At 38.0% G+C, this 21,665-nt stretch overlaps 1 protein-coding gene across 8 annotated transcripts in view; it reads right to left on the bottom strand.

Annotated features, from left to right (window-relative positions):
• Cask (calcium/calmodulin dependent serine protein kinase) overlaps positions 1-21,665 on the bottom strand; it is a 329,031-nt gene that overhangs the window by 151,560 nt on the left and 155,806 nt on the right. For all 8 annotated transcript variants that reach the window (XM_052170182.1, XM_052170184.1, XM_052170185.1 and 5 more), the window contains exons 4-5: positions 15,330-15,407; positions 10,515-10,587 (exon numbers count right to left, since the gene is read on the bottom strand). In XM_052170182.1, the coding sequence (XP_052026142.1) occupies positions 10,515-10,587; positions 15,330-15,407 (151 nt within the window). The remainder of the gene's footprint in view (positions 1-10,514; positions 10,588-15,329; positions 15,408-21,665) is intronic.

The raw sequence follows: 21,665 nt of genomic DNA, 5'->3' as shown, positions 1-21,665 counted from the left end.
CTTTTGTTGTTGAGAATAGTTTTAGCTATGCTGGGTTTTTTTTTTTTTTTTTTATTCCAGATGAATTTGAGAATTGCTTTTTCTAAATCTGTGAAGAACTGAGTTGGGATTTTGATGGGGATTGCATTGAATCTGTAGATTGCTTTTGGCCAAAAACATCCAGTGGAAAAAAGATAGCCTTTTCAACAAATGGTGCTGGTTCAATTGGAGGTCAGCATGCAGAAGAATGCGAATTGATCCATTCTTATCACCATGTACTAAACTTCACTCCAAGTGGATCAAGGACCTCCATGTAAAATCAGACACACTGAAACTAAAAGAAAAGAAACTGGGGAAGACCCTAGAGGACATGGGCACGGGGGAAAAGTTCCTGAACAGATCACCAATGGCTTATGCTCTAAGATCAAGAATTGACAAATGGGACCTCATAAAATTACAAAGTTTCTGTAAGGCAAAGGACACTGTTAAAAGGACAAAACGGCAACCATCAAATTGGGAAAGGATATTCACCAACCCTACATCTGATAGAGGGCTAATATCCAATATATACAAAAAACTCAAGAAGTTAGACCCCAGGGAACCAAATAACCCTATTAAAAAATGGGGTACAGATCTAAACAAAGAATTTTCACCTGAAGAAATTCAGATGGCTGAGAGGCACCTTAAGAAGTGCTCAACATCACTAGTCATTAGGGAAATGCAAATCAAAACAACCCTGAGATTTCACCTCACACCAGTCAGAATGGCTAAGGTCAAAAACTCAGGAGACAGCAGGTGTTGGCGAGGATGTGGAGAAAGAGGAACACTCCTCCACTGCTGGTGGGGCTGTAAGATGGTACAACCACTTTGGAAATCAGTCTGGCGGTTCCTCAGAAAACTGGACATGACACTTCCAGAGGACCCTGCTATACCTCTCCTGGGCATATACGCAAAGGATTCCCCAGCATGCAATAAAGATCCATGCTCCATTATGTTCATAGCAGCCCTATTTATAATAGCCAGAAGCTGGAAAGAACCCAGATATCCCTCAAAGGAGGAATGGATACAGAAAATGTGGTATATTTACACAATGGAATACTACTCAGCAATTAGAAACAATGAGTTCACAAAATTTTTAGGCAAATGGTTTGATCTGGAAAATATCATCCTAAGTGAGGTAACCCTGTCACAAAAGAATACACATGGAATGCAATCTCTGATAAGTGGATATTAATTAGCCCAGAAGCCCTGAATACCCAAGGCACAAATTGTATAACAAATGACTTCCATGAAGAAGTATGGAGAAGGTCCTGATCCTGGAAAGGATTGATCTAGCATTGGAGGGGAATATAAGGACAGAGAAAAAAAGGAGGGAGGTGATTGGAAAATGGATGGAGAGAAGAAGGTTTATGGGACAAATGGGGAGAGGGGATCCGGGAAAGGGGAAATCATTTGGAATGTAAACAAAGAATATAGAAACTAAAAATATTTTTAAAAACTAATAAAAAAAGAATTGACAAATGGGACCTCATAAAACTACAAAGTAAAAAAAATTACTAATATTTAAAAGGTGATATGGCAAGAAGTATGCTGTTTCTCTTCAGATTGCTCATTCTTACAGGAAATGGAAGCTATTAAATTATACATTGAGTTTATCTAATATATTTGTCTTTGTATGATTTCTATAAATCACGTTGAATTTTTCATGTATTGAAGAGTTGGCTATTCGATATTATAGAAAAATACTTCATATAAAGTACCACTTTCTAAATGTACCCTAATTTTAAAGTTTGCATTTTAGAAATCTCAAATAATATTTTAACCATAGAAAACAGGCATGATTTCCTTTTTCTTCCTTCCTCATGCACACTTTGCTTAAGGCAACTATGAAATTATAAACCAGGAATTCAAACCATTAAGACTGGGCGAACAAAATTTAAGATGCACTATTTAATGTGCAGCAAGTCTGCCTTCCCTGGGTAGGAAAGGAAGATGATGCTTGGTTCTGATTTGGTGAGGACTTCCTGGTCTTACAGCCTGTCAGAGTGGAAGCTATGATGAATAAGTAGGTGAAAGAAAAGTCTGCAGGCAAACCACAAAGGGAAACTGCTGAGCATTTCAGGAGTGTAGCCTAAAGCTGGGGATTGCCATCTGGTACCCCCTACCCGCTTGGATAGCATTTCAAAAGTTACTAGAGATAGAAATGTTTTATAGCCGATGGAAAACCTGTCTGGTTATATGATACATGCTTCCCTGGGCTCAGGTGAGAAGTATTGGAAGGAGCTATTTCCACTAAGCAAAAGAAATATTCATCCTTTAAAAAGTTGTAAGAATTTCTTAGAGTCCAATGATTAAGAGCCTATAACCAAACAAAATGTGTTTAAGATGCTCAAGGACCTTAAGAGTCATGCTCAAGTACTAATTATCAGTGTGCTGTTTATAATAAAGACAGAAAGGAGTGGGTCTGGATGGGAAGGGAGGTGGGGAAGAACTGGGACTATATGGAGGAAAAACCATCATCAAAATATATTGTATTAAAAATATTTTCAATTAAAAAAAATTAAACTTGAGTTGGTTTTGATGAAAAGTAATTTTTTAAAACTCTAACACAGGGACTTTTGGAACTGTGGTAGCTGGGATAAAAGAAATGCCAGTGAGGAAGGACTACTGCATGAAATCCACACTGCTGTGGCCACTCCTGTTTACCGTAACTGTGGAGAGTGTACATTTATAAGAAAGTCAGGCACTCAGCAGGTGAAAGGAGAACTGAGACCAGAAGCGGTGCAAAGAGCAGTCAGGCGTGCTGACAAAGGCTGCAAAGGAAACCGCCGAGGAAGCACACCTAGAAACGCTGCGGAAGGAGGCCTTAGACAGTGGATGTGCACCGGAGGCTGGCAGTTTTGAGAACTAAAATCTGAGCTCTCAAACCTCCTGGGCCAGGCCCCACTCAGAATGGAGAGTAGAGAGTTTGCCCAGCAGGTTGTACGCTGAACTGCTTTCCTTTGTCTTCAATTACTAAAGCTGAACCAGAGTGAGAGAGAAACAGAGGGTTGAAGTGTTCTGTGTCTCTGCAAACCCAGGCGATGCTTGGGGGTTCAGGAGAGCTGAGAGAATCAGGTCAAAAGTCAGCCAAGGAACCAGGAGCTGCACTGACTTTCACAATGGTCTGATTTCCGTCCAAAATACTCTAACTTCAGGCGTGAGAGGACAAAGGGGGATCACCTTATCATAATGGAAGTTTCCCCAACTTTTCACAAGATAAAGAAAGGGAAGAAAATGCATGAAAAAGGAGTACGCATACCTCAATTAATGTCTACAAGAAGGCAAAACGCAATATAGTATTACAACAATGGGCGCTACCCTAAGGCAATTTTATGCCTCGGGAGACATTTTTGGTTGCCACAACTTGGGAGGGCTGGAGATATTACTGGCATTTACTGGGCAAAGGCCAGGAAACTGTTTGAGCATATTAAAACATCTTAGAAAGATTTCCACAACCCAGTGTCAAACCGCAATCTCACTAGTAGACTGCTGGGAGATCCTACATCATCACAACATGGCTCCCTAAATTGCAAAGACTCACCATTTTAAAATGTGCAATTTCTTGAGAAACTGCTTCTCCAAAGCCAGCCGCTTCCACTATGGCTATGTGGTACTACATGCTCACATCTAACCAAAACACCTCTTTCAACTTCATTATTATGAATTCAAAAGGAAACAGCTACCAAGCAGAAGAAAAATAGAATTCATCAATATAAAATGTGCTTTTAGATCATCTGGTAAGGCAGGAAAGGAGAAGGAGAGAAGAAAGAGGGGAGGGAAAGTGAAGTACTGTCATGGCCTTCTATTTTCTTAACTAACTAAAAGGAAGTAAACAAAGATTAAATAATAAAGCAAGTGAAATTTTAAATCATTAGTTATGTGAAATATATTGGTATTATATGTGAGGGGTGCAGTTGGGGGATTTCTGGATACATATGAGACCTAACAGGTATGAAGGCTTTTCATTGACTGGCAAGCAGGATCACCCAGTAGAATAAAGACCAGAATCCCACTAAATTTAGGTAAGTTACTAAAGTAGTATTAGGAAATTCTGTTGACACAACCTTTAAAATATAGCTACAATCTAACTGCTCTTTCTTTTTCCTTTCTCCTCTACTCTCCCTCTTTCCCTCCCCCCCCCCACTTCTCTCCCTCCCTCCCCCTCTCTCTGAGACAGGGTTTCTCTGTGTAGCCCTGGCTGTCCTGGAACTCTCTGTAGACCAGGATGGCCTCAAACTCAGAGATCCGCCTACCTCTGCCTCCCAAGTGCCTCTCAGTTTCTAAACAGCCAGTTTACTTCTTTTTGCACAATGACTTGTTAGTTGGCTCCCTGTCAGCTCTACTAGGGCTATGACTGTCTTCTTCACTGGTATAGCTCCAGATCCTAGGACAGTGTCTGCCACACAGTAGGTACTTGAAAAATATCTTTTGGATTAATATCTTAGGGAAATATACCCAATTCAACAATGCCAATTAAGTAAACAGAATATTGAATACACTCATGCAAAACGCCCATATTTCAGGTACTTTCAACATAATGGTACCAGAATATAAAGGCTATCAAAATGAATGTAAGCCCTCTGTTGAGTCTCACTGGCAAGTGGAATATAGTGCTTTTGCCTGGTGATTTCTTTAATTGCAGTCTGAGAATTATTTTTCTATTTCCTTCTTCAGCAGGTTTCTAAGTGCTTCCTAAAAATTACATGGTATGTCCTTCAGAAAAAGAAACTAATTTAACATAACCCAAAATAAAACTACTTTTAGGTCCTTGCACACAGTTTCTTCTATGTGAAATGTCTCCCTATCCTCATACAACTACCTCCTCATTCAAGATTCCCATCAGGAAACCCTCTGATTTCTTTTTTTTTTTTAAGTTTTTCTTTTTTATTAGATATTTACTTTATCTTCATTTCAAATGGTATCCCCTTTCCCAGTTATCGTTCCAAAAACCCCCATCCCACCCCACCCCCCAATTTCCTGACTTGCATTTCCCTATTCTGGGGAATTGAGCCTTCCCAGCACCCATGGCCTCTCCTCTCACTGATGTCTGAAATGGCCATCCTCTGCTACATATGCATCTAGGGCCATGGGTCCCTCCATGTGTACTCTTGGGTTGGTGGTTTAGTCCCTGGGAGCTCTGGGGGTACTGGTTGGTATATATTATTGTTCCTCCTGCAGGGCTGCAAACCTCTTCAGCTCCTTGGGTCCTTTCTCTAGCAACTCCATTGGGGACCCTATGCTCATTCTATTGGCTTCTCTGATTTCTTTTACTGATACTTAGCACTACTCTCTATAACAATTTGTTTGTATGTCTATAAAGATTACACCCAGCAACTTATTTTTACCCTTGTATACTTGTAGCACTTAAAAAAAAAAAGGTTGCAGCTAACCAGACATGGTGGGGTGGGGGTCACATTTCTGTAATATCAGCATTTGGGTTGGTAGAGTTAGGAGGTCAATCTCGACTATTCAGAAAGTTCAAGACCATCTGGGGCAAGCGTCACACCCTGTCTTAGAAAACAAAAACCAATTCTCCAATTCTGAACCAAAACCAAGAAAAACAAACAAAAAATCTCGGAAAAGACAGTTCTGTTTCTTTTGCTGGAACACAGACTAATTCCACTTTTAAAAACTGATGCAACCAATCAAATGCAAAAGGTCCAACATGAAACCAGAACTGAGACCTAGGCATCTACAGGCCTGCTAACTTCCATTTCTGTGAAGACCTGAGCCACTGCCCTTCTAGAGTGGGGAAAGTGTCAATTATGACAGAGGGGAAAAGGCTTAGCAGCTCTCTAGTTTCTATTACTTGAGCTGGTGTGCAGCTGGCCCCATGGTCCTGGCCAACAGTCTGGGTAACAGAGGTGAGCAGTTCTTATCTGGTTCTAACTGAACTGTACAGCAGGGAGCAAATGATGCCAGCTGTTGTTTAAAGTCACTTAGTGTTGACACATGGTCAGATTCCAGCAGTATGTGATAAGATGTCACTTAGTCTCTCTCCTGATACTTTTAGAGCTCATACTCTGTGTGAAGTAGGCAATCAAATATTTGTAGACTACATAAACAGACACTAAAATAGATGAAGCCAAATATAACTACTTTTGTGTATTATTTGAGTTTGCCAATATATCAAATACCATGGCCAATCAAAATTTGACTAAATTACTATAATTATTACATACAAACATATTTTTTCTATAATATTGACAAAATTTTTGTAAAGAACAGAATTCATACAAAATAAAACTGTTGAGCAAACAGTTTTATACACAATTGCATCACATAAACCAGCAATCTATTTTACAAATTTTAAGCTTTCAGATTATCAATTTTTTTCCTGGATGTATTTTATAGAGTAAATTATTTGTCTTATATGTATATATGGAGAAGATTTTACTCTGTATATATTCACTTTCTTATATTCATTTAATGCAAAGAACCACACATTTTAATAGTCTATTGAGACTTTTTCCTCTATTCACTCTTGTGATGGTTTAACTGAGACCACCCTCCTACACACACACCCTGCTACTCCTTTGTTTGAATGCTTGGTCAACTATTTGGGAAGGATTAGGAAGTGTGGTCTTGTTGGAGGAGGTGTGTTACTAGGGGTGGGCCTTGAGGTTTCAAAGCCCATGCCTGTCCCAGTTTCTCTTTCCCTGCTTGCTGCCTAAGAATCAAGATGCAAAGCTCTCAGCTACTGCTAAAGCTCACAGAACCTGACTGCTACCAACCATGGTACTCACGAACTAACCTTTTTTTTTATTGATATATTTTTATTTACATTTCAAATGATTTCCCCTCCTCTGGGTCCCCACTCCCTGCAAGTCTCATGAGCCCTCTTCCCTTCCCCGGTTCCTCCATCTACCCCTTCCCGCTTCCCTGTTCTGGAATTCCCCTATACTATTGCACTGAGTCTTTCCAGAACCAGGGACCACTCCTCCATTCTTTTTGGACATCATTTAATTTGTGGATTATGTCTTGGGTATTCCAAGTTTCTAGGCTAATATCCACTTATTAGTGAGTGCATACCATGATTGATCTTTTGAGTCTGGGTTACCTCACTTAGTATGATGTTCTCCAGCTCCATCCATTTGTCTAAGAATTTCATGAATTCATTGTTTCTAATGGCTGAATAGTACTCCATTGTGTAAATATACCACATTTTTTGTATCCATTCCTCCGTTGCGGGACACCTGGGTTCTTTCCAGCTTCTGGAAATAGGGCTGCTATGAACATGTATCCTTATTGCATGCCAGGGAATCCTCTGGGTATATGCCCAGGAGTGGTATAGCAGGGTCCTCAGGAAGTGACATGCCCAGTTTTCTGAGGAACCGCCATACAGAAGTGGAGGAGTGTTCCTCTTTCTCCACATCCTTGCCAACCCCTGCTGTCCTGTCTCCTGAGTTTTTGACCTTAGCCATTCTGACTGGTGTGAGGTGAAATCTCAGGGTTGTTTTGATTTGCATTTCCCTAATGATTAACGATGTTGAACATTTCTTAATGTGTTTCTCAGCTCTCCGAAGTTCTTCATGTGAAAATTCTTTGTTTAGCTCTGTACCCCACTTTTTAATGGGGGTTATTTGATGAACTAACCTTTTGAAACTGTAAGCAAGTCTCCAATTAAGTGCTTTCTCTTATGAGTCCCCTTGCTCATAGTGTTTCATCAGAGCAATGGAATATTAAGACACCTTTCTACAATTTTTACTCTGTATGCATTACTAAAGATTTTAAAAAATTATGTATTATGCAACTATTGGGTTGGTTAGGGTCAAGTTTTTATGAGAGTATTAATATCAGACATACAGTTGAAAAGAATGAACAATATGATATTGTACAGCTAATTTGCAGTAATGGAATTTTTGTTCATTTTACAGTGATTTTCATTTGCTATTATTACGATTAATTAGACAGTTTTGGAAATGCTCATGAGAGTCCTCAGCTTTTAGCTACAGTAATTTCCACTTCTAACCTCTACCTAATTTCCTTAACGATTTAAAATATACCAAAGAGTAAGGCCTTTAAAAATATGCCTAGAAGGAAGAAATACTACCTTTGCATGCTGAACATTTGATAGACCAGGACCAACATAACTAAGCATGAAAACATCCCAGGACTATAGATTTCAGAGACTCTTTGGTAGTTAAACACCTTGGAAGGTGCTAGGCATGAGTGGGAAAGCCCCTCAGGCTCCTGTATGGCCTGCTTTAGTACTTTTTGACAGCAATGAACAGGATTGAGAATTATCATTAATTCAAGAAAAGGATGGAGCAGGAAGAAAGAATAACTCACTCACTATATTCTAAGAGTACAAAGTGGATTGTATTTGGAATCAGGAGCTCCTGCTGCATTTAAAAATTAGCTGTATGACAGCACCAAGGAGAAGGGGGAGGGGTGGGTTTGGGCAGCAGCAGGAGTAGAGAGGGAAGCTTAGTGGGACGCTCCCATGGTCAGCACCTCCTTCATCACTCACTGCCTCCTTGGGCCAAGCCCCTCATGCCACAGCCCGGGAGCTTTCAGTCCTCCTCACAGACTACTCTTGACTGTAGTGTTCCAAGGACACCAGCCTTTTTACTGCTGGCATTAAAAGATTCTTGAGGATAAAGGAGAGTACATCTTCTCCAACGAGGACATAATAAGCTTTCATGAGGGATCTGCGATTACAAGAAAATCTTGCTCCTGAGGTACCATATGTCTACTGAGCAGACTTGATAAAAACCATCCTCAGAAATGTGAGTTGGAAATGACATCACAAAGAGTTTGATATCATTTTAATAGTAGGCCAAATGAGAACTCTTACTAAAAATATAAAATAAAAAAAAAAGAACTCTTACTATTACCAATTTCTTCCACAACCAGATAAACAGAAAAGGGAGGTAGTTATGATGCCATTGTGATTAATGGGAAAATCTTTGAAGGTCACAGGAATCTTCTGGCTACAACAATATGAACTAACCAGACCCCCCACCCCCACCCCGAGCTCCCAGGGACTAAGTTACCAACCAAGGAGTACACATGGAGGGACCCAGGGCTTGATAGATGCCCCAAAGTAGGGGAATTAAGGGCAGGGAGGTGGGAGTGAGGTGGGTGGAGGAACACCCTCACAGAGGCAGGGGATGGGAGGATGGGATAGGGGCTATCCTGGAGGGGGGAAACCAGGAATGGGGATAACATTTGAAATGTAAATAAAGAATATATTCAATAAAAATACATAAAAAGGGACTTTACAAAGAAAGACCTACCCAGAACAATACTATCAATTTTGCTATCACTGTAGCTCATGGGTGATTTAGTTACCTTAGAATCTCGTACTCTAACAACTCAGTGCTCACAGAATAAGGTACATACATACTGGAGGGCAATTAGAGTGCTATTAACATCATAGGGTCAAAGCTTTATCACAAAACATTAAAGAAACTGTTAAGGACTGTGCAGCAAACAACCACAGGGCCGGAATTCATAGAGTCCAAGCATATGTAAATAGTTATTAAAGTAAACGATGTTTTATTTGTAAGATATAAAGTAACTACTTGAGTCCTATCAAAATATAGTGGTTGTTCTGTATGCAGTTTACATCCATGTGCCACTTTAACATGAAATGTTCAAATGGCATCCACTTGTGGAAGTACAGAGATAGTTGACTAAGTCCCCCATTTATCAAACTACTCAGGCTAGTTTGTACTACTAGAGTTTTGATTCTATTTTCATTTTAAAATATTCTTATTTTAATATCGACTTTTAGTGGGAAGATTTTTTTAACCCTACTGGTTCTATTTTCTTTAATTTGATTTATAAGCTACACTAAGTTTCTTCTAGTCTTAGGCACTATTTTTAAATATTTTATGCTGATAGGTATGCATATGAGAAGTTGGGAGGAAACTTATTGGAATGAACTGGCTTCTTTCCTAATTCCTTTCCTTTTTGACACTGTGCTTTCCTACTTTACAAATTGCAATGATGCTATAAAGTAGTGGTGAGTTGGTAAAGTTTATGAAGATGATTCTGATTCCAAAGCAACTTTCTCACTTGGCTGATGAATGCTTTTTGATTAGGGGTGTCGGTCACTTTGGCTCTATTCTCATCTGTTATTTCTTTCAGTTTACAATACTTCAGCTTTCCTTGAAAGACAGAAATCTAGTTGAAGAAAAGTTATACAAAATTAAATGATAAATTTAAGCATATCGTTAATTTTTTAAAAAATAGTTTTGTTTCCCTTTTTATTGGCTTTATGATTCTTTTTCTCTGATGGCAAAAGAGGAAAAACATTAGCTTGCACGCATCTTTTAGGGAAAAAAAAAAAACCCAAGGAAACTGAAAACACTCTGTTCCTGTTAAAAAGTAGTACAATGACTATGAATATAAAGCAGATAAATTAATTCTTATTTGCAAATAAAGTTTAAGATGTTCTCTAGGTTAAAGAAAATTCCTGGCTAATATTACGATCATCTAGTTTTCCTTCAGAAACATTAAAGTTAGTGAGAAGAAATACTTACCTTCACGTCCCTGTGAATTATGTTATTATCATGACAGTAGCGCAGAGCTTCCAGTATCTGTCTCATGTAATGGCTGTAAAATACAAGAGAAATCTAAAACTGTAAAAAACTTCCACATTAACACACAGCATCCCTGCTTTATAACTCCCAATATTATATTAGCTGGCCACAAATATCTTTCATTTGAGTAGATAAGACAGTGAGACTTAATAAAAATTTTGTCAAACATATGCTTCTTCAAGAAACAGAATATTCTTCTGAACCAAGTCAAAAGAATTCCACATAATTTAATAAACAGCATTGCTATACACACTAAAGGGGCAAGCCTAAAATAGTAAAAACAAAACAAAACAAACTTGGTTACCTCTATTTAACTAAACCAGATTGCTATGAAAGAAACTGCTCAGAGCTATTCGAATGATTCAGACTGAAGGAGTTGTGGCCCTTTGTCTGCCACTCAGTCAAGCTCTCTGCTTGGTTTTCATTTGGCCATGAGAAGAATCTACAGAACCCATACAAATGTGATTTTGCTTTGCAACATAATCAAGTTTCATTTGAGGGCACTCTTGAACAAAGCAAAGTTATTGCTTGACAGCTGGAGTCTGCAGAGGCTTCCACTGGATACAGGAAACGAACAAAGAAGGGATTAATGTTTTCTAAAACTTCTAACAGGGTCAACTAGCAACAGATTATGATAGGAGTATAAAAGTTCTCCTTCTGTTATTATGAGTTTATATCTGGATGAACATATTTGAAGTTGACAATATGGTAAGTTGAAAGTGCATCAAACATATCCCTAACCTGTTACTGAGCATTAGAGTGTAAGTTTAGTTTGCTTTAGGTATTCTCCAAACACTAACATTAGCCACATCATAGTGTGTACACATTAATAGCCCAGCAAAACTTGGAAGTGTAGTTTCTACAGACTGCACATTTTTTTTAATACCATCATAAAGTACAAAACTGGGAAGTCAAACTAAGGTGAGACAGGATGTCCTCTTCTCTTTTCTTCTCAAGCAGCCATAGTACAGAAATGTTCTATTTCAACATTTTATTGTATATTGTTTATTAAACTTGGTTGTACCTTCAGACAGTATATTTCTTACACTAAAACAAAACACTTTAAATTAGAGAACTCACAGAAGATGTTATAAATCTGTTTTTTTGACTTTAGACAAATAACTGAAAGATTTCTATCAAGTTTTCTCTTTGGTGCATTACTTTCTAATATGTTCATACAAATATCCATCTAGCCAACATATAGATTATTTTATGTATTATAATAGATTACAAGTTTCCCTTAAAAATAAGAGGTTGAGGAGAATAACCTCCAAACTTAAAGCAAAGCAGTGCATTCTTTCCGTATAGATCATGTCCTCATAGCTGAGCCTAAACAGTTCCTCTGCGGAGCATGAACATGCAAGGGCTTTGTCTGGGCCAGTGTAGCCTATACGTAAGTTTTGTTTAAATCAGGGTAGACTTAACTTAGTATTGGGTACTTCATTCAAAGTAGATCTTGGAGGAACTGTGATCACCTGAAATGGCTAATAACAAGTGTCATGATGGCTTGAAGCCTGTACTGAAGTCATCATTATTATAACATTATCATTAAGCTCAGTCAAAGTCTCAAATGACAATTCAGATGTCAAAATGGAGGGTTTAAATTAAGCAAAGTAGACATGTACTGATACTGAGCTAGCTACCTAAATTATCTTCAGCGAAAAGAAAATTCCCATTTTCTAGTCTTAAAAATCCAAAGAAAACTCGGTGGCTGAGCATTTTAAAGTGTGAATATCATTGTACTTCATTATTTGGCCGAATGAAACCCAGTGACAGAGGATTTGTTTAATAAGCACAAAGCTCTAGATTTAATTCCCAGCCACTAGAAAATGGGGAACTTTATTATATGATTCAAATATGCAAACACGGCAGAATCTTATGCCATATAAGTTATTTTATGAATAATCACAGTTCATTTTTCCAGAAAGCATCAGAAATGCATATGTTTACTTCCATCTTCCTGAAAAATCAGGAAAAAATGATAATTCTATACAAAGAAACGACTGTCCATTTACTTTCTCTAGAAGGAGGTGTTTTTGATGATAAAGAGAGATGACTCAGCTTCCTCCTGCGGTCAAAAATGGGTTAAAACCTCTAAATATTTGCTGGGCAGAAGAAATCATATCTCTGAAATGTTCCTAGGTAAATATTATGTATGGTAAATAGAACCAGGGATCTTTGAGGCATGGACAGCTTCAGGGAGAATGTAAATGTAAGCCAACCAACATTCTTAGGTATAAAACAAATATGTTTCATAATTGAAATGCTCCCTGAAATGTGTAGAATCCTACTAGCCCTAAGTAGAGAATTTGTTCTGGTCCAGAGTTAATGTGGTAAGAAGTGATGCAGGAAGCCCTTGATAGTTCAGGGCTTCAGATGGGCCTTCTGGTTGTCTTCAAACTTCCATTATTAGGAAAGCTTGCTACTAGAGAAGATATCACTCTGATTTTAAGAGTTGATGACCTCATGTTAGCTTATTCTACAAAGGAAAGAACAGGGACTATCATTAGCCGGGCTGTGTTATCCTGTATTAAATAAGCATTATGCACATCTGTGCTATGTGCCATGTTTTGCTACTCTTCTTGAAACAAAAACAGCTTTAGCCATTTGATTGAGTCTCCAAGTCTTGCAGTTGCACTCACTAGAAGACCCATACAAGTTGAATTTCCTAGCAGAAAATCATAGAACTGGAGAGAAGAAAGGAAAAATTCGATGTTATCCGGCCAAACACTATCCACCACTAAGAGTTATTGATCTGGTACCAAGAGGGAGCACAGCTAATAATGACTGGTACCTGAATCTCCCTGCTTCCATTTTCATTGTTAGGAAAGAGAGACTTCAATAAAGTGTGTCTAAACTGCTCTCTGAATAATGTCACTTAATGGTTCCACTCCATTCTGACGAATTCCTTTCATAAAACCATTTTTAACAGCAAATATAAGTGAGTTTTAAAAAATCAATAAGCTTTCATCCTGATATATACATAAATATCTACCTTTTTGGTAAGTCTCAAGAATGAGAGAGCCCAGAAGGCAATGCATTGCATGACATCACCTGATCATGTCTATACTGAGATCCAGACCAACTGCAAAGCTATGATTCAAGTTAAAGGAAAACTAAGAAAAGTCACCGAAAACTGGAAATGAGAGAAAGGTAGTGGCCACCATGAATGCCAGGTGTTACAGTGTTACTGTTTTTCAAAAAGGAAAAAAAAAATCAACAACTAATTACCTCCCTTCATTGAGGAAAAGTTCAAAGAATGAAAATTCTGAAATTTGGATTTTTCTTACTTTCTGTTGTTTTTAATAACTGTACATAAAAGGACGTAAGGTAGAGCACCTTATCAGCATATGAGAGGTCCTAGGTCCACGTCAGTGCTTGGTGATAAGAAAATATACAAAAGTTTCTTTGAATTCTTTAAGAAATGTGTGTGTGTGTGTGTGTGTGTGTGTGTGTGCAAAAATCTAAATTCAATTTACTTTGATAAGATGTCTCACAACAAAGCCACAGGAAATCCAGATAATCCTGAAAGTTTGGAGTATTACAGCATGCTTTTTACTTCGGAAGCACAATCAAGAATGACACTTTTAAAATTGTGTTATAAGCTCAAAATAGAGAAGTAGAACCTCAAAACATGCTTTAGAAAGCATGATATACAAGTAAGGAGGATGCTTAGCCTTCAGTGATACAAGTGAATAGTGTAGCTCACATATTAAGCTTTCATTTGCTTCTTCCCCCAGCTCCAAGATATATCTAAAAAAAAGCAACTATCCCACACTGGAGGATATTCTTATTCTGTGCAATAGCTACAGCCACTTCCTCCTTGACACCAGAGCCTTTGATCTTCAGCCAATTCACATGGGGCTAAAAGTTGTATTAAGGCAGTTATTTAGCCTTTTCCAACTATGTCCTAGGATGGTATAGTTATAAAAGGGATGACAGGAACATTATAATCACTTGATGTAACTGTTTTTCAAATGACAAAACATTTGAATCGATCATTGTAGGTTTGTGAGTCTAAGCCCTTTGCTATATTGTGGCTAGTGACTGAGGGAGGGACAAAGGGAGGGATGTTATATCTCATGTATCAAATCGGTAACCTGCCAGTGCATAATTATGCTGTGACTGAATACAACCAAAAGCAGAAAGCTGTATTGCTTCATGTCTATAAGTTAGTGATATAACATATTCATGGCTACTATAATTTTTCATATTTACTTTTCTTTTGAGTCATCCGGTTTTTATGTGTATTGCCGAACTTAGTCTAACAGTCATCGCTCAGTTGAGAGACCACATAGTGGCCTGAAGCAATGAATTCAGCAGGAAAATAGTGCTTTTATTTTTGCTCCTCTTACTCTTTTGTGCTTTTCTTAGATTAACTGGTCACATAATAATTTGATATCTCAAAGAAGCGAAGTAAAGAACTAATAAGGCACAATTTGACAAAGCTGAGCATCAAATAAAACCCTCAAGCTTAATTCCTGGGCTAACAGACCCATCATTGTAGAAAGGCACCAGTAATCAGTAAAGTAGAAGCATTTGTGTGCAAAATGTTAATAGATCCAGTGGTTGTCACTGATTACACATTTCCATCTACTGTTTGGCTTTAACCACACATACTGAAGCAACTGTGCCATTTGCAGAGATACTCGCAGTGCGTTTGCAGACAGAAGAGCTGGCTACTTCCTGTGATTTCGTGGTCATTTCCTTCTTTTACTTCCCACTTACTTCTGGGGATTAGATGCAGTTACTTACCTGGCTACAGCTTCACTGTATACAAAACCAGCATCAGCTCGCTTTACGATTTCAAAACACAGATCTGCTCCATCCATACTGCAGAAAAATGTGAAAAAGAATATTAGCAAAAAGAGCCTTCCAAGACAATCTTCCAAGTGAACATATCATTGTTGGGAGCTGACTGACTACTGACAACATTATTTAAAGTTCCCTTCTTTCAATGTAAACCAGCATTGTGAACCTACAGAAAAGAAAACTTTGAGAGAGATTAAGCCAATGGATGTAGCAAACAACACAACACAAGAGTAAGTCTCACAAGAGAGCAACTCTAAAGGTGAAGGAAATAATTTTTGAATTAAATCTCCAAATTCTCCATGTCAAATAATGTATTTTAAGAATACAAAGCGTTTTCTAACATTTTGCAATAGTTATTACCAATAAATGGGAAATTTAAGTTACATGCTGTGAAAGGAAAAAGTAATAAGCCAGCAAAGAATTTATTTAGTTTACCTTCCATTACCCAAATCAATTACTACAGACATATTCTTACACTGGTGTGCTGATAATAACCTGTTACTACCTTGCCCTAAAATGTAAATTAGCTCTAATTTCATACCTGGTAGGTCAGAACACTTTGACCTAACCTGCCCCATGACTTTTTAGAAAATTAAACTGTACATAGACTGATCTTATTATTGCTTTCTTTATTTTTATTGAAAATAGATTCTTCTTTAATACAATACATCCCAACAACAGTTTCCACCCCTCCCAGTCACTCCACCCCTGCCATCTCCCTAGGTCCATACCCCTCCATTACCTTTTCAAAAAAGAGCAGGCCTTTCTGTTAGTACTTTCTCTTTTCTCTCTCTCTCTCTTTCTTTCTCTCTCTCTCTCTCTCTCTCTCTCTCTCTCTCTCTCTCTCTCTCTCTCTCTCTCTCTCTCTCTTTTGAGACAGAGTTTCTCCGTGTAGCCCTGGCTGGCATCGAACTCAGAAATATGCCTTCCTCTGCCTCCCAAGTGCTAGGATTACAGGCGTGCGCCACCACTGCCTGGCCTGTTAGTACTTTCTTAATGTGCCATTTTCTTTATTTTTACCAGGCATATGTTTCTGTACGTACTGTTTTCATATTTAAACCCACATTAATTCAAAATTCCTTTCCAATTCCATCTATAAAGAAAACCCCCTCAGTCCTTAACAGCTTTTAACTTCTAACAAGTTATAGTCTGCATTGTAACATTTAGGCTTTATGCAACCTAAGCACACACAAATATACAGATATATTCATGTCACTCATGTAAGATTACTTATATTAAAAATTCATTCAAATATTAACAGTAAAAATTTTTATAATGCTTTAAGGTTTATAAAATATTTTGAAATTCACTAGGTTAGTTTTCAAATAATTATTGCAGGTACCACAAAAACTCCCAGAATGCAAAGTCAAGGGACTTACAACCTGGTATTATGAGATTTCATAGAAAGCAGTCTGTCAGGTCTCTTTTCACACTTACAACTAAGCACTCCATAAAGTCAACATTTTTGATTCTCAAGTAAATCTAGTTATTGGATAAAGTGATAGGGACAGAAGTCAAATCTTCCTGGTTGTGTCCACTGCGTTAAATCTATCTGGTTGTGTTTACTGCTTTTCCCAAAGATTTTATATATATTATGCAAAGAACAAGTGTACACCATCACACCCTATAATAGCCCAAGAGTATAAAGTCCTAAAAATCAGTTTATACTTTCAATAGAGTCTAATTCAATACTTTATAGAATACCAAGCACACAGAACTTTTACCTGTATCATCTGGTTCTCAGTGTGACTTTACGCAAGTGAAGCATTTCCATATTTATATAAGGCTTTTACATGTCATACTTCTTGAACATTTTTTCAGTATGAAATCAAATACTTCAAAATGTTCATTATGAAAATACTGTGAGCTTTTTTTTAATTCCCCCATGTATTCAAGGCTCACATGGTTTGTGAACAATTCTGATCATGTGCTAGAGGAACATTCTGCAGTGGAAGTGTCTAGGTCACGGTATTTGCAATAATGCCTTTGCAATCCATACTGCCAGACACATCTTCCCAATTGCACTGTTGCTGCTGTGTGTGAATGTGCCTTTTCCTCTCCCGTGCCCTCACAATGACTCGTCTTTTCATCTTTGCCAGAGAGGAGGAAAACAGTTATTTATGCTTGATTTAATTTATATTCCCTTCATTACTAGAAAATCTGAGTATTCTCTTGTTTTCTTTTTACTGTGGAGTAAAAATGCTACTTTTAAAACTGGCTACAGTTTTAAGTAGGTTAGTTGATATATGAGGACTAAAAAATAAAATAAAATCTCATAGTGAGGGAGTTCTTCTATTTAGGCATTTTCCCTTTTCAGGGAAATTTAAGGATAAGTAACACTCAAAAAAGTTGGGTGAAGAAGAAAGCCAAATAGGTTGCATAATACAGTAAGAAAAATTTGAATCTGTCTTGAGAGCTAAAGGAAGACTTATGAGATGGATCCAGGGCAGGAGAGGGGAAAAGTAGATGATGGTGGGGATATGGAAAAGTAATACAAGGTCAAAGTATAAGTAGGGGACCATGTTGTCACACAACTATAGCTATTGGAACGGATCAATCTGTTTCTTTCTGTACACATCTGAAATACTAGTATCTCCCATGGCAATCTGGAAACATGCTCATACTGGTTTCTGTTCCCTTCCACTGACTGCTCTATCCTTGTATCTAGTATTATACAATTTTCTACCTGAAGACTCAGCTATACGATAACTCCTGGGCATATAACCAAAAGACACCCCACTGTACCATAAGGACATGCACCCCACCATGTTCACAGCAGCTATATTTGTAATAGCCAGAAACTGGACGCAACCCTGATGTCCCTCAACCGAAGAATGGATACAGAAAATGAGTCCATTTATACAATGGAGTACTACTCAGCTATAAAAACAAAGACATCATGAATTTTGCAGGCAAATGGATGGAACTGGAAAATATCATCCTGAGTGAAGTAACTCAGACCCCAAAGAATGTGCATGGTATGTACTCACTGATAAATGGATTAGTCTAAAAGTACAGAATACAACTCACAGACTGTAAAAAGTTTAACAAGCAGAAAGGCTCAAGTGAGGATTCCTCAATCCCACTTAGAAGGGAGCAGACAATAATCATGACAGGCAGAGGGAGGCAGGGAAGGACCTAGGTGGGAAAGGAGAAGGGGAGGGGAAAGAGGGGAACAGGATGAGATATAGGGCAGGGACAGGAGAGAAGCCCTGAGGACCAAGAGAATGAATGGAAATAAGCAGCCTCAGGACGTGGGGGATCCTCTAGAATGTACCAGAGACCAGGGAGGTGAGAGACTCTCAGGACTCAAAGGAAGGGACCTTAGATAAAATGCCCAACATTGGCCAGAGGGAACTGGATGAGTCTACCTCCTGTAGATAGAAAGAGTCTCAAGTGGAGAGACAGGGTTACCAACCAACAGTCAAAATTTCTGACTCAGAGTTGTTCCTGTCTAAAAGAACAGCAGGGACAAAAAATGGAGAAGAAACTGAATGGAAGGTGGTCCAATGACCAACCACTTTGGGATCCATCTCATGGTGGGACACCAAGGTCTTGACATTATTACTGATGCCATGTTGTGCTTGCAGACAGGAGCCTAGCATGGCTGTCCTCTGAGAAGCCCTACCAGCAACTGACAGAGACAGAAGCAGATACTTACATCCAACCATTGGACCGAAATCGGGGACCCCATGGTTGAATAGGGGAAGGACTGAAGAAGCTGAAGGGGAGAGCGACCCCATAGGAAGACCAGCAGACTCAAGTTATCCAGACCTCAGGGAGCTCCCAGAGACTGAGCCACCAACCAGGAGCACACAAGGGCCAGTCCAAGGCCCAGGGCACAAATATAGCAAAGGTCTGCCTGGGCGGGCCTCAGTGGAACAAGATACGCTTAATCATTAAGAGACTTGAGGCCTCAGGGAAGGAGGAGGCCTGGTGGGGGGAGCACCCTCTCAGAGGCAAGGGGAGGAGGAATGGACTGTGGGAGGGGGGAATGATGGGGGCAATGACTGGAATGTAAATAAGTAAGATAACTTAAAAATAAAAATAAATCCATAGTATCTTTAAGGACATTTTACTCCAGTTGAACATTAAAACAATTTTGTGTAACTGTAAAGTATCTTTATATTTTAGCTAAGATGGAGTTATTTATATATTAACTTCTAGAATTTAATATTTTCTAATATTTTTAAATCTCTGAATGATGTATCTTTTACTTCTTTTCACATCTCTAAATTACAGTTTTAAGTTTTTTCTATACTGATTCCAAATACTGATTATCAGTTTTATGTCCAGATATTATATCTCTATATATTTTCTTCCTTCCTTCCATTCTTTCTTTTTGACTGCAGGGCTGAGGATAGAACTCAAGGCCTTACCCATGCTAGGCAAGCACCCTACTACTAAACTACATCCCTTGCTCTGGTGTTTTAGTTATTAATAAATGAGGTCTTTGGAACATTCTATCTTTTTTTAATTCAGGAATTCATAACCAGGAGCATTGAATAAAAATCACAGGTGTAACTTGTAAAATATATAGCATGTTTTAGGAAGGATTATTCTGAAAGAATAATGATCATGAAAGTACCTTTCTATTATTAAAGCCATTTGATTATTTATAACATTAATTGATATTAACTAAAAGCAATGCACTAATTTTAAATTTCATCAGATACAGATTTAAAAACTAAAAATATTGTTATGAAAATCTTATTCATCAAAACTTTAATTTATACATATTTATAATATATATAATCCTGGTATAATAACCTTGAACATTTTACACAAAATTGATTTTTGTCCTTCGATAGATGATTTGAAAATTCAATACTTGTAAAAACAGTGAGAAGACCTCTTTTGCTGCTCTTCTCTTGGGTTTCCCATCTTTGGGTGTTTATTCATCTGTCAGGAATCTTTAAAAACACATCTCGTTTTCTTCTATTCTCTTAGTTCTCTCCACTCTGATAGAGTGAAGTGAGAGGGAGATGAAATCCTTTATGAATCAAGAATTAAGAAAATGAGCCAAAGTCAATGTATCAGACAAACAAAATAGGTGATGGGTATAAAACTACAAAGTATGATTGTGTGCATATTGAAAGGGATGAGAATATGCCACACCCAATTCTGCCAATCTGGCCTAAGGATGATTTTGAGCTGAAAGCGCATCATGATTCTGCCACCATGTCAAATTGCAACAGCAATTTTCTACATGTTTACACTCAGTTTCTGTACCTATCTCACAGCAGACTAACACTTAACAGAAAGCATGGTGGCATTTGTATGCAAATGATTCTTTGAGGAGCGCCATTATAAAGGACAAAGTTTGTTGATCAGCATTTTTTCTAAAGATAACAAAACAACTATAAAACCTATTAGAAATTAGAAAAATAATATTTTACATTTTCAAGGAACAAGCAGCACAGCGAGTGGGAAACTATCGAGAACAGGAAATGGATGATGATAGCTCAAAGGCATGAACAAGAAGAGCTGCTTCTGCCTTGGTGGGGGAAGGGCATACAGACAGTGAGCTATACAAAGGAGGCAGCTGTGGGGGCACACTATTGTGGAACTATGAAATGACAGAGTTCTGACGTTTTTCCACCTATGAGATCTAAGAGGAGAGACTGAATTCTTGTTTGGCAGATGTTTGAAGAGTCTGTCAAAAGCTAAGGTCCTGAAAAAAATACCCATTGTTGGCACTAAATAGCTATGTTTTGAAAACTGAGTATAGAGTACGTTCTGGTGTAACATGCTGGTAGCATGGGAAACCACTAAAAGCTAATTATTATGTAGATAAAAGATAAACCTAGAAATTTCAGCAAAAGCATGCATTTAGGGTATGTTTCCTCATCACAATGTAATTGTGTTTGAAATAAATTAATGAAGCATTAACGAAGTCCTAAAACTGTTAATTGAGGAATGTACACTTGGTAACCTATCAATCAAGAAAAAAAACTCACAATGATAATTAGAAAATATTTCTGACATTAATAATAAAGAGTAGGTGTCAAAACTTGTGTAAAATTGGGGGATCGACATGGGTGTGGTGGTATACACCTTTAATCCCAAAACTCAAGAAGCAGATGCAGATGGATTGCTCCTAGTCATAGGCCAACCTGGTATATACAGTATATTGCAGAACTACATTTTAATAAGCTGGGACATAGTTCTAATCTTCTAGTGTAAAAAGATGGCAATCCATGCAACATACACACACAGACAAACATACACACACATAGATACGCAGACACATATACAGAAACACACACATATACACAA

Source organism: Apodemus sylvaticus, chromosome X (genome assembly GCF_947179515.1).
Source record: "Apodemus sylvaticus chromosome X, mApoSyl1.1, whole genome shotgun sequence".
In the NCBI taxonomy this organism is placed as follows: Eukaryota; Metazoa; Chordata; class Mammalia; order Rodentia; family Muridae; genus Apodemus; species Apodemus sylvaticus.
Note: the sequence above shows the minus strand (reverse complement) of the source record. Positions and strands in the feature narration are given on the sequence as shown.